The sequence below is a fragment of the Hippoglossus stenolepis genome, chromosome 6 (assembly GCF_022539355.2).
Source record: "Hippoglossus stenolepis isolate QCI-W04-F060 chromosome 6, HSTE1.2, whole genome shotgun sequence".
NCBI lineage: Eukaryota > Metazoa > Chordata > Actinopteri > Pleuronectiformes > Pleuronectidae > Hippoglossus > Hippoglossus stenolepis.
Window position 1 is genome coordinate 14,475,725 of NC_061488.1, and position 17,737 is coordinate 14,493,461.

General features: G+C 40.9%; 1 protein-coding gene across 1 annotated transcript; it reads left to right on the forward strand.

Annotated features, from left to right (window-relative positions):
- The first annotated feature begins 871 nt into the window (after positions 1–871).
- gnai3 (guanine nucleotide binding protein (G protein), alpha inhibiting activity polypeptide 3) lies at positions 872–17,473 on the forward strand. The gene is made up of 9 exons (XM_035159104.2): positions 872–1,506; positions 9,016–9,058; positions 9,502–9,643; positions 9,762–9,919; positions 11,616–11,744; positions 13,382–13,511; positions 13,803–13,956; positions 15,169–15,376; positions 16,184–17,473. Exons 1-8 carry the CDS (start codon positions 1,389–1,391, stop codon positions 15,357–15,359), a joined length of 1,065 nt encoding a protein of 354 aa, XP_035014995.1. The 5' UTR covers positions 872–1,388; the 3' UTR covers positions 15,360–15,376; positions 16,184–17,473.
- The last annotated feature ends 264 nt before the right edge of the window (positions 17,474–17,737 follow it).

The following is a 17,737-nucleotide window of genomic DNA, read 5'->3' on the forward strand; positions in this document are numbered from 1 at the left end:
AAGTTCCATCACCACTGACAAGTAGCAGACTTCTATAACTTCACAAAGCTTTGTATTTGCACGAGTTTGCTTGTGTTGTGATTTTTTGCAGTACAAAAATATCAAATGTTCTCTGTAAAATTACTGTGGGATTTACTGTGTTTCTTTGTCATATAAGATCATTTTTCATGTGTTGTATGAACAAAACAAGCAAGTGAAGACACCAGAAACTAAAAGAATTTCACTATTTCCTGGTATTTTTACACAAGCGATTAAATTGTGGGTCTATTATTTCCACAAAAAACCTTTAAACTCACAGAGCAGATCTCACTGACTCTGCTCCAAACCCTGCTGAGGTGAAGTTAAAGTGGGATAACACATCGAATCTAACACGGTGATGTTGTTGCTACAGGTTAGCATTGAGATGATCGACTGAAGTTACTGTGTTGATGAACCCACCTCAGTGCTGCCACTACACATCCAGAAGGGTTCAGCTTGAACATGACACTCAGGCCAAACAAAGTCACAGTTTGACCTGTTTACCGGAGACACGTGTGGGACATGTGTTTACCTGCCGACACACGGCAAACAAACATGCAGAGGTGAATCTATGTGCAGTCCAGGTGTGGGACCGCTGGGGGCGCTGTCACACCACACAACCCTGCTGCCACAGTGTCTGCAGGTCAGGGACGTGGAGCTGCAGAGAAAACCTGCAGAATGTGACTAATACTACATCACACACGAGTTTAAGAGGATCTGTGAGAAGTGCATCCACTTTGTGTGACATCTGTGCTGCACATGCACGCGCAGGACAGGCTACATCTGGCACTTTTAGAAGGGACTACATTTCCCATCAGCCCCCGTAGGGCGCATCAATTTTCCCTCTTCCCCCCCAGAGCAGTTCTCTTGGTTTGCCTCTGGATCAGCTGGATGAGCGCGCGGCTGCGCAGCATGGTTGTGTATTTACTCTGAAAACACTGGATTAAGCGCTTTTTAAAACACAAGTTTGTACTTTAAGTCTATTTGTTTTATTATTCACATTTTTTTAAAGTTGTTCTGCGTGAGACAAAACTCTGGAGAAGTTGGAGAAAAGGATTTTAAAGGACGCATTTGGGTTTTTCGCTCCTCCTGCGTAAAGACTTGAATTTAATCATCTTCACAGACGGACACAGACAGACACACAGATAGACACAGACAGACAGTGTGTGGACTGAAGCTGTGAGACTGTAGTTGGACCGACGAGCCTCCACTGCCAACGCCTTTCTCCCCCACCCCACCCCACCCACTCTCTGTGTCCGTGGCTGTGAAACTTCACCGAGCCAAACACGTTGGTTTCCCCGCAGCTCATGAACTGCTGAGACAGACCCACACACGCCGAGAGAAGTCACCGGAGAGCCACAGACAGAAGAATGGGCTGCACGATCAGCGCCGAGGACAAAGCTGCAGTGGAGAGGAGTAAGATGATTGATAGAAACCTGCGGGACGACAGGGACAAGTCCTCCAGAGAAGTGAAGCTGCTCCTGCTCGGTATGAACCACAACACTCTCTCCTTGTCTCTGCATTCATTAGTTTATATCGTGAAGTTGTTGCACTCTTTCACTACAGTTTGTAGTTGATCCACTCCTCCTCCTCCTCCTCCTGTAATGCAGCTGTGGCTCCTCATTCCCTCTCTGACGAGCAGCAGCAAACCAGATGTTGGTGCTGACAGGGCTTTTCTCTCCTGTAGCCTATGGATTGTTGAGACGTAGGGAGGACGTGCTCTGAGGCGACTGTGTGTTGACATGTGTGTCATCACAGTTGTCACTAAGCAGTAACTCACGCAGGCCTCTATACACAACCTGGCAGCAGCAGGCACTGGTCTGGGTCAACACAGTCTAGGATCTAAACAACAAGAAATGGAAAAATGTGAAGATTTTATCTGAAATCTCCCAAGTGAGAAGCTGGTTATACCAAAGTCAGTCGCAGCATGTCTGATTTAGATGATATTTTTTTCAGGTTGCTGGGATTAGACCGATATAGATTTTTGTGGGGCGATGTTGAGACAGATAGTTAAAAATGTCTGATGCCGATATATCGACTGATATATATATATATATATATTTTTTTTTAATTGGCTATGATTCCTAAGATGTTGTTATCAAACCGTCATGACAAAGAAATATAAAGCCTGTTTTCCACTGGTCAAAACCCCCCACTAACATCTGGCTTTTAAATGCCACTGGAATGGATACATTCGGCTTTATACTTCTGGGTAAAATGGGTCTGCAGTGTCGGCGTTTGCTCCATGCTAATTTCTTCTTCTTCCGCTTTATTTTGACAGTTTACACACTGATGCTGCACCTTTTCTGACACAACACGCATTGCGCTTCTGGGTGTTGGTGTTTAAATAGCCATGAACACTCTTGTACTTCATGTTTTTACATCTTGGGAACAACGTGTAACAGTGATTTGTTTCTTTGCATTGTCAATGCAAAGTCATTTTCGATGTCACTAACGTTTCGGAAACCTTGCTGTCTTGTTGCATCTTACACGATATGAAGCAAAATTTGCTGCTACACATTGTACCCAAGTAAAAATAACAATAAGTACAAAACAATCATGGCTATTCACGTTTAAGTTCAATGCGGGTCATAACATTGCATCAGAAAATGTGTTTGTTCTGCTGAAATAAAGCAGAAGAAGAAATAAGTGCTTCACCTAGGTGCCATGTTTCTATCACTGCTGATAAAAACCTGTGTCTACTATAGAGTCATTTGACCCGGGAGTGAATGCTGATTGTATCCATGCCCATTGCAGACAAAAGCCAAATGTTGGTGTTTTTTTTTCGACCAGTGGAAAAGAGGCTGATGACTGAGACTGATGTTAAACAGGTATAAATTGAGGCTTGGTATTTTACAGTTTAAGCATAAGCACAGACATGTCTGTGAAAGGCTCATATCATCTGATTTTATTGGCCAACTGATAAATGAGTCAGGCTTTAGCTGTGATGTGTATTATTCCTCATTGGCTGTACTTGTAGTGATTTAATTTAACTAACTTTAGAAAGTTTTTCCATTGAGGACTGGTCTGTTCATTTCAGTTTGTCTCACTGGAACAAAACTTCAGCTACTTGAAATCCTGTTAAGGTTCAGAGTCATGATGTCTGCACCAGCTCGTCAGGATCACTGCCTGTCTGTAGATTCTCTGTTGGTTTGGTGGATATTAGTGAGACTCTCAGTGGTGCTGGCAACGTGAGTGTGGACCAAATGACCCCAGTCCTGCACCACTCAACATTTGCTCCCTGACTGTAAATCTCTCGTGCCAGTTTACAAGAAGTGATTTAACTCCACATCCTATTTTATAGCTGGACATGTGTTTGTGTGTCCACCAGTAGTTCCCAGATTTGTTTCCTACTTTATGACCCCCAAGGCCATTGTGTGGTCACGCTTTGTGAGCAGTGACGTTATCTCCAGTGAAGAACTTTTACAGGAACGTTTGGGGAAAGTTTCCTCAACAATCTCTAGCATTTCTTTTCACTATCCCCTCAGATTTATTTTAAGGAGCTTTGTGGTCAGTATTTATCGTGGTATGTTCTGTTAAATCATAAATCATGATTATTGGTTTAAGATGTTTTTTTCCGCCACTTGGGGACCTTATGAAACAGTGGGGAACTTGCCAGGAAACCCATTTACACCTCAAGCATGATTGTTGCAGCATGAACCTTTATCTGGGGTTGTTTCTGGCAATCTATTGCATCTAAAGCCAATATTCACTCTCTTTTAGTTCTGTTATTTTCTCCAACGTCTCCTGAGGGAAATAACTGGAAATTTAGCTGCTCAATCCTACACTGTGTTCTGCAGTTTGTCACTAACGTTGAAGAGCGGCCTGCAGCTGTAATACACTCTAATGAGAACTGTGAGGGTGAAGCAGAACAGTAAAAGGGATGAGTCATAAAAAAACAAAACAATGACCTTAAAGATGTTAAAACGCTGTGTAGAGCCGAGGATGATAATTCTCCGTTCATCAGTACAACTATCTATTGTTAATATTGATTAGATATTTAGCATTAACTAAAACTTACTCTTAATCCCAATATTCTAAAATTAAAATCTAATAAAAATATATAAATAAAAGGCATTTTAGTATGTAGAAAATATGATGTTGAAATAACCACAAAAACAGATGTTATGATACCAGCATCAGAACAGCCTCTCATATGGACAAAATGCCATCGGTGGATACACAAATCTATGTACCGATCAGATACTACCACTTTAAAGTATATTTTTCACTCAGATAAAACTGCAGTTACCTTTTACGCTGCACTGCCACTGGCAAGTACTGTTTTTAGAGAGGCATGAAGAAGAGGTGATTTCCAGTAGAGAAGCGTTAGCCAGAGCTAGCAAACATGTTAGCCTCTTGGCAATAATTCATGCTGGAAAGTCTCACAATGAAAACGGCAATATCTACCATGTGCAAGTCCAGGGGTACGTGGCAAGGGTTTAACCTGAGCCAGGTCATACACAACAACAGCAATCCTCACTTCCATACAGGGTCAGTTGTTGTTTTTCAGATTAGTGCCCGTTAAAGTCCAGGTCTCGGAATCGGTATCGTGAAGGGAAAAACCCTTTGGTGAATATCTCTAATAAAAGTAGTCCACACAGCATTTGCAGTAATGTGTTGATGTGAACTTGATTATACTGATGCATTGTTGTACTGCAAAGTTCAGGCCCTTTTGATTGAGACATTCACGTGTAAATGTAAAAAAAACGACACTTGATGTCAAACAAGTGATATGATGAAGATACTCATCTGGTGGTATTGACATGCTTCAGTTTTCAGAAAAACTCTCCACTCAGTTTTATTGAGTCCTCACTTTCCTGTAACATGCCCGAGTTGTATATATCATGTTGTAAGTCTGATTAATGATGGCCTGATATATGTGACCAGAGTTAATAGTCATGCAAAGTATTTCATTATATAGATGATTCAGAGTACAGACGCAGCTTTTGATTTAGCTATGGGCAGGAAATCCTCATAATAGTCATTCGTGAAGCACGTCTTCCTGTGTGATGGGTCATCGGTGAAAAGTTTCCACAAGACAGACATATTTTCTAACAGTTTGATGGTGTTGATAAAACCGGTGTATCAAACTGACGAATCAATTCACTTGTACCATGAAATGATGAGCTGTGTCCGTGTGACTCAGATTGTGTCTCTGATTTGTTACTGAGGCAGTGTTTTATGATTTTTTTTTTTACATCATAGAATTATATAATTAGTTAATGAGCTGCCGTGCTCTAAAACGTACAAATGTTTAAAATTCAGTTGAGAGATTCAAAGTCATTCTTCCAAATGAATCCCAATTAACTGATTTAAATACAGGATCTTTAGTGTATTATCATTTCCATGTTTTAGCAAATCTCCAGATATGGGATTCATTTATTCTTCATTTATTCTTGCTTTTGTTCTCGAATTAAATCTTGAATTTAAAATGAAACTTTCCCATCAGAGAGTTTATGTTTACTGGGATTTACCTTAATCTATAGAAGATATGGCAGAACAAAACCAGGCCAGTAAATCATCCGTACCATTTCAGAGCCTCTAGTATCCACAGCTTTTATTTTATTTTCTCATCTAATGTGTTTCAACTGTTTTGTTGGTGTATTGCAGCAAATTTGCATTGTTTTGTTTTGTTGTGTGGAAGATGAGCTATTTTAAGTAGTTTAGCCAAGAGTGTAATGACAGAAGTGAAACCTGAAATAGATAGTTAGTGTAGACACAGATGTGGTTGTTGGATCGACATGGTTTCAGATAAATTTCGATTTTTTAGATTTACTTCAGTCTGACTGGTGTGGTGGTATAACGTCACAATGCAGGCTAAAATCTCAATGTATGGAAACATCCATGTAGTCATTTTCAAGTCCCCACCACAGAGTTTAAGGGGGATTTTTCCAGGCAGTGCCCACCACTCCCTGTCTGTGCAGGAGTGAGAGAGTTATGGGGGAAAACAAAGAGGAGTTCAGCTGCCGTTCTTTATGCACAACCACAAAGCAGGAGAGCAATGCACCCTTCCAATGAAAATGTTCTCCTGTTTAACCACAACCAGTGATTCAGAAATATAAAAAATAAAAGTGAATTTGAGATTCCTGTTAACCGAGGCTTGAACTCGTGTGTGGGTTTGGACAAGTCTCTGAATGCTTGTGTAAATTTGGTTTGTGAACTGGCAGCGGGACACAGTTGATTATCAGCCAAAAAATGCCATGAATGAGAGAACTGGTGGCTGATGGGCCAGTGGAGGGGGAACCATTACAATTTGTCCTCTCCTCCCTGTCTGTGTGAGCGAGCCTAAGTCTCTTTTTGCTGGTGACAGCTTAACCCAAGAATTCAGGGAATTAATTCTTGTTGGCCGGCCATCTGAACACATTACTCTACTATAAGCCTCCTTGACAAAATTCATCTGCTAAGGATTCCTGAGTCGCTGAGTACATGTGTCTCACCACCTTTTGGGGGAATACAAGTTCTTAGAAAATCTGTGCCCTTATTTTGAAATAATCTCAGGTTTACTTCTGGTTGGTTTTAAAACAGAAGCAGGTATCCATATTTTAAATACCAGTTCCTGATGATTACTGCGGTTAAATTAAGGCTCTACTGCCAGTGTAAACTCAACTCAGATGTTTATGGAAATCATTAGTTTGACAGCTAATGTACATATGCATTTGTATGCCTCTTTAATTAAACCACAGCTATTTAAAATATATCATTCCACAGTGAGTCACCGCCATTTTATTTATTTTATGCCAACTATGGTACTGCAGCCCAAAAAGCTTTTTTCTCATGGCTGCCATTAGTCTGAAAATCTGTGGATCTGCACCCTGCCTCTTGCCCAATGTCATAAAAGGATAAGCAGTATAGATAATGGATGGAAGTCTATTATTTTTGGACTTGAACTTGTTGCATTTATAATCTACACAATAAATTAAGTTAGGTCGCTGCAATTAAGTGGTTGTCGATAAATTTATTGAGATTTTGCTGTTTGTTTTGCAGATTTTTCAGTATTTAAAATGTTCCAACACCTTTTAAAAGAGGAAAGAAGAGCTTAAAATAAACAGAATCTTTCTTATCAATAAACAGGAGGTTTTTCAATAGGGTTGTTTTTTATTGTTCGTTTGTCATACACATCTACATAACCTCAATTGTAATGAGATAGTTGTTATGAACATAGAGTGATAGTATCCTCTGTACGGTACAGTTGGGTCTGGGTCAGAGACACAGCTATTGAATATTTAGAGGGGGGTATATTTGAATCATATGCAGTTTTTATATAGCCCCTCTGCTCTCTACACCCAGAACAGCTTGATGTCTGAGATTGTCTCTACAGTGGAAAAACACGGGCTCGGCCTGAGCGTGACAACTGTTTCCTGTTTGGCTGACTGTCGTAGAAATACTGTAAAGGTCAGGGACGTGCAGAGGATGTTTGAGGAGCAGGGGCCCAAATTCATAAAGGGCAATTTTTGCAAATAATTAGATAAATAGGCTTTATTCCAAAAAGACCGACCTCAATGGCGCGTTAATTCTTTTATATGTAACCTAATATCGATACTGGTCTCTCGCCTGGAGTGTGTGTGTTGCATCAATTGACCTATCCAACAAATAAGAACTGTTTAATTAGGATTTTGGTGTGGCCTCAAAGTAACTCATCACACTGACTCTCACTGTGTGTGTGTGTGTGTGTGTGTGTGTGTGTGTGTGTGTGTGTGTGTGTGTGTGTGTGTGTGTGTGTGTGTGTGTGTGTGTGTGTGTGTGTGTGTGTGTGTGTGTGTGTGTGTGTGTGTGTGTGTGTGTGTGTGTGTGTGTGCGCGTTGTGTCCACACAGTGCTAGCTGCTGGCAGGAAATTAGGTGGGAGGGAGGGAGGGTAGAGAACATCGCCCGGGAGCACCAATCTCTCGACCTGATATGTTCTATTTATAAAAAAAAAAAACACCCCAGAAAAAGGGCACTTTCTCTCTTCATATAGTTCATCTCTGCAACATGCAATACAGTGGATCCCAATCTGCACTGTGCAGTGACGGGGTTAGGGACTAACCGGGAAAGTGTTTGAACATGTTTGTCTGTCTGCAAACGAAAATGACTGACAATTAATTTGAAATCTGATCTTTCCAGTAATAGTACGGCTGTGGGGGCTGAACACTTTTTTTAGTCAGAGATTTTTAGCTGCATGAAGAGGGATGACTGCAGCCTCCCATTAAATGCATGTAGGATTTACACATTAGCAGTAAGCTAGCAGCTGAAATATATTTTAAAAGATCTGCATTAGACTTATGCTTATTTGGTCGCTTGCAATCTAGCTTAACAGCCATCAAAGATTGGAGCTAGCCTCCTGCTCAATTTTCATCCTTCTTTGCATCCTTCGTGGATGGCACCCTGGCCTTCAGGAAGGCCTGGGCCATAATTTTTGGTTCCACACACTGTAAATCAAAATGTGATTGGTAAATGAACTGCAATTTCTGAAACAAACACATGCTACTATATGAGTGTCAGGCCTTTTGCGCTGGTTAGAAATTCCTAACCAGTGGGTTAGCAAGCTAAAGTTTATGAAAAAATATGTCTGGAGAAATCTTTTCATGGTTTTGGACAGTATCCTTCTCATTTCTGATGCAAACTTCATAGAAAGCGAATTAAAACATTTGAATTAGAGGAGAACCAGGATCAGAAGATGATAACTATTAATGAAAGAGTAAAAATGTAAAACGTACGTCCAGTTCATAATATAGTGCAACATCACACTACTACACAGGGGAGTACCTCCTGACTGTATACGTTCCCTCAGGCTCCACTTAAATGTCTGCCATTGAAATTCATCACAAGGTGTGTGTTTGTTGAGTGTTTTGACATAAACACACACTGCACTCTGTATGATTAGATGAGATCAGATTAAGTTCAGCCCTGATGAAAAGCTGCTTCGTGATCGTCCGTGTGAGAGGAGAACCTGGGGTATTATGTGGTAGCATGTTTGTTGTATGTTGCCTCATATATCCACTGTCCTTCCTTTTCAGGAGCTGGGGAATCTGGGAAAAGCACCATAGTAAAGCAGATGAAGTAAGTTACAGTGCACATGACGTTATATCAAACTCCTACATCCTGCAAGCTGATAAAAGACAGGCGCTGCTCGCTCCTTGTCTCAGCTGCCGCCCTGATGTCAGAGGTTAATAGTGAGAGGAGAGCTGTGATTACAAACAGGGCTCATCTTTGTGGAGTCGGAGCCTCGTTCTGCTCGGCTCATGAAGAGGGGGAGGCTCTGTTTTTCTAACATGTCAAACAATGACCACAGAGGCCAACTGTAGCCTGGCAGAACCTGAATAGACTCCCCCGGTTCCCACATTAGGCACGCTGCATGCTCACTGATGCTCCTATCCCAGCGCTAATGACAGTGAAATGTTTCAAATCTGTAATTTGCCCCACATTTGTTCAAGCCATTGTTCCCACTGTCAAATATTTATCTGGACTCTGAAAGCCGACTTGGATTCTTATCTCTGTGTCAGAATCATTCATGAAGATGGCTACTCAGAGGAGGAGTGCAAGCAGTACAAAGTGGTTGTGTACAGTAACACCATCCAGTCCATCATGGCCATCATCAGGGCGATGGGCCGGTTAAAGATCGAATTTGGGGATGCCACACGGGGGGTAAGCGAGCTACACTCGACATTAACATGTGACTTTCGAAGAGCTGCACCCTCATTCATGATATGACTCAGCACAGGAACAGTTTTACAATGAGAGCTATTATTGTCTTTGTTTCCAGGACGATGCTCGCCAACTGTTTGCCCTGGCGAGCTCCGCGGAGGAAGGGGTGATGTCGGCCGAGCTGACCGCCGTCATTTTGAAGCTGTGGAAGGATGGGGGTGTTCAGGCCTGCTTTGATCGGTCACGAGAGTATCAGCTCAACGATTCTGCTGCATAGTGAGCACTTCTCTACACACACACCCCTACAGGTTTCATAGAAGTAACTACAGACGTATTAAATCATTCAGTAAGAAGAAACATCTGCATATTTAACATGGTATCCAGCTGTTGTTTATTTTGACTAAAAAGGGAACTCGGCCACTCGAGTCAGTGTCTGTTGGGGCTGAAGACTGCAAGTTTGAATAAAAAAAGATATCTGAGGAGTTTAGAAAGAAGTGAGTTTACCAGACCTCTGTAGAGTGCTACTCATCTCTGCTTAAGCGTAGCAAACGCTCTGGTTGAGTTGCATTCTGGGTAATGTAGGCTGCGGGTTTTGGCAAGGAAGAAAAAATGCATGGAACAGTATTCGGTTGCACCTAAATTTCAATCCTTTTGGGGGGGTTTTCTATTTGTTTAGATGTTATATCATGTGTTGTAAGAGTGGATTGCTAAATCAATGGAGTACTGTTTGGAGAGCCCCAAGAGGGATGAGATCATTTCACCACCTGATTCCAAGTCAGATTTCTCAAGAATTGTAAATGAATCAAGTCCAGTTTTCTGGATAATACACGGTGGAAAAATACTCAACTAATTAGCCCTGTATGAAACTGCTTCGATGATAGTGCATCATCCATCTCCAAGCTCACACATAATGTGTGTTATTTGTTTTATTATTGTGATACTGTCACAAGGAGGGCGACCTCTTTGACGAGGAGTGTTTTTCCTCCTCGCTGTCTGTAATATTTTCCCTAGAACCCAAAGGGAGGCAAGATGTGTCTTGTTCTCCATGATCCTGTGTCAGCTTGTTGCACAGTCCTTGTTGTGCATTCCTTAAGAAGGAGAACTGGAAAGAAGACACTTGCTGCTCTTCAGACACCACGGCCATTAAATATTGTACTGGGTTTTACAGGACTTATTAGACACAGACACAAGGATTTCTGCTTCTGTACGCTCGACATGAAAGAAAAAGCAGCCTAATGCGAAGGTGTGACGGACGTCTTCTTTGTTTTGAAAACAGCCGAGCTGTCATGGCTCTCGCTGCGCCACACTATGAGAAAAGAGGAACCAGTGGAGTTAGTCTGTTTTTGCTCAACCCGCAAGGAGCCAGTGTTTATCATGCACCAAAATATAAGCCCTTATTTAGTATCATTCTGTGAAGTCCTCGGATGAGTGTCTGCAGAACAAGCTCCCCACTTCTTCTCCAGACATAAATGTGAAAAAAAAATATTTTGTCATTTTTCATACTGAAAGTCTGGAAAACATGGCAGTGGTTAGCAGTGTTGTCAGCACTGTTCCAAATTCACATCCCGGTTTAGCTGGGGTCTTTCTGTGTGGAGTTTGCATGTTCTCCCCAGGAGTGCGTGGGTTTGCCTCAGATACTCAAGTTTCCTCCCACAGGAACAAAACATGCAGATTGGGGTTAGGTTTATTGGAGAATCTAAATTGACAGTAGGTGTGAGTGTGAATGGTTGTTTGTTACTGTATAAAGGCCCTGTGATACATTAGCAACCTGTCCAGTGTGTATCCTGCCTCGCAGCCAATGTTAGGGGGGGATTGGCTTCAGCCCCCCCCTGCGACCCTCAAAGGATACGCTGTATAGGTAATGGATGGATGGATAGGTGGATGGTAGGAAAACCCCAGATAATGGGGTTTTTTTTGTGTGCACATTTGCTTGTGGGATCATCTTCATACATCTGTATTTTGTGTCTCTCAGCTACTTGAACGACTTGGACAGGATCTGCCAGTCAACCTATGTCCCGACTCAGCAGGATGTGTTGCGCACACGCGTGAAGACCACTGGCATCGTGGAAACCCACTTCACCTTCAAAGATCTTTACTTCAAGTTAGTACAAACTTCAATTTGACTTCTTACCAAGGAGCCTGGCCTGAGGTGGGCTGTGTTTGTGCCATCAAAATAACTTATTAAGCTTTTATGAGCAGTGAGGACCTGAGTTGATTTCTTTTATTGGTCAGAACTAAATGTCATTACAAGCTTAACACTGATTCCCAACCCGGTGATCTTAACCATAGGATTTAAAAGGTGTGAGATTATTAGTGGGGACACTGAGCGGCTAAATTCAGCTTCACAAAATAATTTATGTTTTTACTCGTCCCATGAAAATTAGGATTCCAAGCTGCAAGGAGACATCCCTTTGTAAAAAAAGATTTTATTTTACGAATGATGAGAAGTATTTGTTTTCCTGCGACAGAACTTTTTCTTTATTTTAAAGTGAATTATCATGAAAAAAGAGTGAATCAATTTTTCTTTACAAATTGCAGAAGCAGGTCCTTTTAAAGATTTAATATGTAGCAATTCTTCAGACCTGTGTTATATATTTCATTGACTTTGGTTTTTAAATCATCCAATGATTATGTTCAAATTCAGAAAACCCCCCAATTTTATTCCCAGACAACGAAACTTTTCATGTTGGTCGCCTTTTAATTGTGTCATATCCACATCACCCGTGGCTTTTTGCGTCTCTGCTATAACTTCTGTGGCAAACGACGTATGATGGAGGTAAAACACACAGTTAGCCAGTTAGCCTGTTAGCTGTTTTTTCCTTCCACTGTTTGTATTTGTATGGAGTGATTATTCTTTGAATACATTACATCGGGACCATGATTTGTGTCTGAGTCACTTCATCTAGCTTTTCATCGGCAACAGTGGTGAAAAACACAATTCCCATGATCCCACCCTGATTGATTGAGAGACCCCATAGCAGCCGAAGTTACATAGTGAATGTTTAGAATGCATGGTCATTATCTACATCGACTTCCTAGTGTTTGCAGTGTCTGTTTCTCTTTAGCTTGTTTTGTCTATGTTTATCGAAGGAAATTTCTTATATAATAATTAAATATGATAAAATATGGTTTTGTTTGTGGCATCAGCATGTTGGTTGCAGATGTTTTGCTTGTTTGGAGCTCTGTTCCCTGATTATCGAACCTCTTGTATAACTCCCCAATGCTGCTGTCTGGCATTCAGCCCAGTGTGACCCACCTTTGAAGCAGTTAATGTGATTACAGAGCTTCAGTCCTTTTACATTATTTTGCCGAGCTCCTGTACTTATAAATATTGGTGAAACATGAACTGTAATAGCCTCCCTGGCCTGCCTTTGCAGCCCCATAAAAAAACTGCTCTGGATCTGGGAGTGTGTAATTACTGGATTGGTGTTGAAGCTTGCAGCGCTCTTCCATTTCATTTCTCTGTCAGTTAAACAGCTCAGTGTAGATTCAGTTCACCTCCGACGGCCTCAGGTGGAGACAGAGGCAGCAGACACAAACATGAGATTACAGAGTGAGGTCACCAGCATGCCGCCTGTGTGTGTGTGTGTGCTCTTGCCCTAGATTTGCACACTCATCCTCATAAATCAGTAAAATTAAAATGAGCACATTCACTGTGCATTTATTCATGCAGTCTTTCTCTCTCTCTCTCTCTCTCTCTCTCTCTCTCTCTCTCTCTCTCTCTCTCTCTGTCCTCAGGATGTTTGATGTCGGGGGTCAGCGCTCAGAGAGGAAGAAGTGGATCCACTGCTTTGAGGGAGTAACCTCCATCATTTTCTGTGTCGCGCTCAGTGACTACGACCTCGTCTTGGCTGAGGATGAGGAGATGGTAAATGATGATGATGATAGACTGTAGTGTTTAGCTTCATATATATATGAATATATATATATATCACAAATAGTTGCTAGTTATGTTTTCCATGAGAGGTTCATTAGCATTTTACTAATAAAAATAATAATTGTATTTCATTGAGCAGAGCACATCTATCTATCTATCTATCTATCTATCTATCTATCTATCTATCTATCTGGAATTCAGTCATTATATTTATACATTAATTTCACTTATGATTTTCCAATGGCACCATAATGGGTAAGTTCACATCTGCTCCCTCCTCAGAACCGGATGCATGAGAGCATGAAGCTTTTTGACTCCATCTGCAACAACAAGTGGTTCACGCTCACCTCCATCATCCTCTTCCTCAACAAGAAGGACCTGTTTGAGGAGAAGATCAGCAGGAGTCCGCTCACTATCTGCTACCCCGAGTTCTCTGGTGAGTCACTCCTCGGCTGCTGGTATCTGAGGAAATATGTATTTATCTATCAGCTGAATAGTTGGATCTGTATATTCATGCTCTTGATTTATTTTACATATCTGATTTAGTTTATGTAGTAAAAGCCAGTTTACTGAGTTGTTGGTATATTATAAACAAGCTTTGAATTTAAAACTTCTCTTCATTATGTGTGTGTGTGTATGTGTGTTTTACACTGACTGTGTTTCCCTGTAGCTGTTTTATCACATGTGAACTGATCCACCATGGAGCCAATCCAATTAGGTGGCTCAAAAGTGAACAAGATTTATCTTGACATACCATCACTCACAGATTAACAACTATTTACTATTTCTGCTGTTTGACATTTGTCGGTGTATTTAACCCAGACTGCTCTAATGTCCATGGTGAATGCTGACGGTTTTATCTTCATCAATCTGCTACACAACTGAACGGAGTGTCTCGGCTCGTTGACTCCAACATGTCAGTGAACATCGCTGGTGCTTGCACACAATAGATGCAGTCATAATTTAACAGCCGATCTCAGCTCTTGAAAGGTCGTCAATAATTCCGGGCGCCTCTGTTTCTATTTCAAATGCTTTGCTGTCAGTTTTATTTTTCCACTTATGATCAAAACATGAGCCTGAAGCGCCATTTGTGTCCCACAGAAGAATAAACAATAATCTGATCAAATGAATAATAGCAAATATTGTCACCACCTGACTTTCACTGGAATAAAACTGAAAGAAAATGGGTTCTTGTGCGTTGAACGCACATTGTTGAAAATAAGATGTTTTCCAGAGGACAACAGACAGTGGCCGCTGGCATTATGTTTTCAGGTTGTCCGTCCATTCGTCTGTCTGTCGTGGACGTGATATCTCAAGAAGCTTTGGAGGAAATGTCTTCAAATTTTGTGCAAATATTCATTTGGTCTCAAAGATGAACTGATCAGATTTTGGTGGACACATGTTTTTCCTTGTGAATGTAATATCGCAGGAAGACTTCAAGGGAATTCTTTCAAATTTGGAACACATGTTCACTAGACTGTATTAGCTAAATATATTTTATTGGTTAAAGGTAAAGGTCATAGTGACCATATATGAATTTGGAAAATAAATGTACTGGTTGGTGGAGGCGTACAACTACAGTATTTCTAGTTTTCCGTACAAATTCTGACCAATTTCTTTTTTTATAACTGACCTTTCTTTAATATAGGTGGGAGCGCGTATGAAGAGACAGCAACTTATATCCAGTGCCAGTTCGAAGACTTGAATAAAAGAAAGGACACCAAGGAGATCTACTCCCACTTCACTTGTGCCACGGACACCAAGAACGTGCAGTTTGTGTTTGACGCCGTCACTGACGTCATCATCAAGATTAACCTGAGGGAGATCGGGCTCTACTAAAGCGCCAGGCCCTGCAGGTCAGCACACAGACTCTTTATTCTCATTGTTGCATCATAAGGTGTCCTTCTATGAAATGATTGACTGCGGTCCACAGTGAGCAGGAGCCATAATACCTTAAACCAATATCATGATATTGTTAATTGCAGCAACAGACAAACCAAAACATTTGATTCATTAGACCTAATGTGATTTGACCACATTTACACAACCACCAAGTTGTTTTCTTGTCTGGAGCCAAATTCTCTGCAGCACTGCAACAGCGTTACTTATATTCCATATATCAATACAGTAGCGATATAGTTAATATCCCAATATGGCACATTCTAATTACCCTGAAACTTATGTGGATTATCATCATATTTGTCCAGAGTGAAGCTCCATGATTATTTAATAAATTGCATAGAAAACTGCTGTGTGATATCACGCCGCTTCGATCAAGTCACATGTCTGGCTCAAGACGTCACATTGTAAAGACAGAGACACGTGGAGCGCTGGTTTCAAGTTCAGTTGAAAGTGCTGACGTGAAACTCTGTGCTAGTTTGTGTTTGGTGTTGATAGGCCAAGTAAAAACTTAGACATCATCGTATAAGTTGGATGTAAAAAAAATATTTTACATATGTGTAAAAGTATGCATCATTCTTTTTTAACTTTGACTCCTAAAGGTTTATTTATCAATTTATAAATGTAATTAAGTAAATGCAACTAGATTTTCATGTAAAGGAAGCCACTTATGATTGAACCCTTCTGACAGTTATGGTGACACTGTATTCACAGCGATAGATCGCCATACAGATATTGATGATTATTTTTCTTTTTCCCTGCAGGTGTTGGGGGGGAATCACCAGGACGTCGGGGCTGGTATGACTTGTTTGCAGAGAGCGAATAGGAAAGTAGGTGTTTCTAAGGACTGAGTTTGTGGCCATGCAGCATGCAGGACATGAATTCCACAATCTGGGGACTTACTACTATCATCACTTTTGTCTTAAAGTGTTTTAAAATGCAGAGCATACTGCGAGGAAGTGGTAAGTGGGGGAGTTTTGTGGAATTGAACCCGCGGATGGGCTGGCAGGTAAAGCCCCTCTGACGTCTCTTGACACCTTTATATTCTGTCTGTCACCTGCACATGGACCAAAACGGATTTTATCAAATTTATTACTGCATCACACAGCTTCACAGCTGAAATGTAAATTCCACTCACTTTTGATTGTGTTCCATCTTCTCTTCGCTCTAAGTCAGTCTCACCTTGCTTTATTCAATATTTGCATTATATTTCATTTTAATTTAGAATTTGTGTGAGAAGATTTCATGTATATAACGAATCATTTTGGGTCTGGGGTTAGTTAGCATGAGTTTCATGAACTCAGTAGCCACGATGCTGTCTGCAAAGTTATTTTCATTTTAACTAGACCGCATTGTATTTCTCCTTATTTTTTATACTTGAGACTCATCACTGCAAATCAATTTGTGAAGGGAGATCTTCTTTTTTTTCTATTAGTTGAATATGACAAATTTTACTCACTTGCTGAAGATCAATGTAGAATTTCATAAAGGTGATTTTTTTAATCCTTTGGATATAAGCAAAGCCATATCAACACATACAACAAAAAGGATGGGATAGTGTCACATGGACAGAGGCTGTATTGGTGCTCTATGGCCGTGGCCCTCACATATCACTGAGGAGACCTGCTGCTGATGTGTTCTGAAATGCTGGAGTAGATGCTTCTTTCTGTCAGGTCAGTGTGTTCCTGCGCAGAGATGACCTGGTGACCAACTCTCCGCAAGATTGAGAATTTCAATATTTATCTCACTTGAAGTTTGTGCAGTTGTATTGGTTTATTTTGACATCATTAAATGATGGCTCAAAGTTTTCTCACCTGTTCTTCTGTCAATTCCAAAATCGTACCACGGTAACACCGGTCACACGTTTTCCACTGTGAAGATTTACAAAGGCCATGCACACAGATGCATTTCAGACACATCTGGATTCACAGCTCACCAATATTCCCCTAATGTCTTAACCCTGTATGCAACCTCTGTAAAGGAGTATAAAACTCCATCCAAGTTTATTAATGATATGAGTGATGACAAAATAAATTCATACTGTATTCAATCTACATGAGAACATGCAGGGGCAGATTCTTATCTTTGAGTTAAGTTAAAAAGGGTATAATAGGGGATACTGTGCATTTTTCTACTCAATGAATTTCGTGTGTTTGTTTGTCGCTTAATAAGTTCTATTTTCTCTGGTTAAGTTCCAACAAAAAGGGGAAATACATACATTCCTATTACAAAGTACATCTTTTGTACAGGGCGTCTGTGGATTGAGAGGGTCGTCCACTAACCAGAAGGCTGGTGGTTTGATCCCAGGCTCCTCCAGT

Excerpts from the sequence above, each read along its gene's own strand:
- gnai3 (XM_035159104.2), top strand. The coding sequence starts at position 1,389 with ATGGGCTGCACGATCAGCGCCGAGGACAAAGCTGCAGTGGAGAGGAGT. Across the intron at positions 9,644-9,761 it reads TTGGGGATGCCACACGGGGG|GACGATGCTCGCCAACTGTT; the intron begins GTAAGCGAGCTA and ends CTTTGTTTCCAG. Across the intron at positions 11,745-13,381 it reads TTCAAAGATCTTTACTTCAA|GATGTTTGATGTCGGGGGTC; the intron begins GTTAGTACAAAC and ends CTCTGTCCTCAG.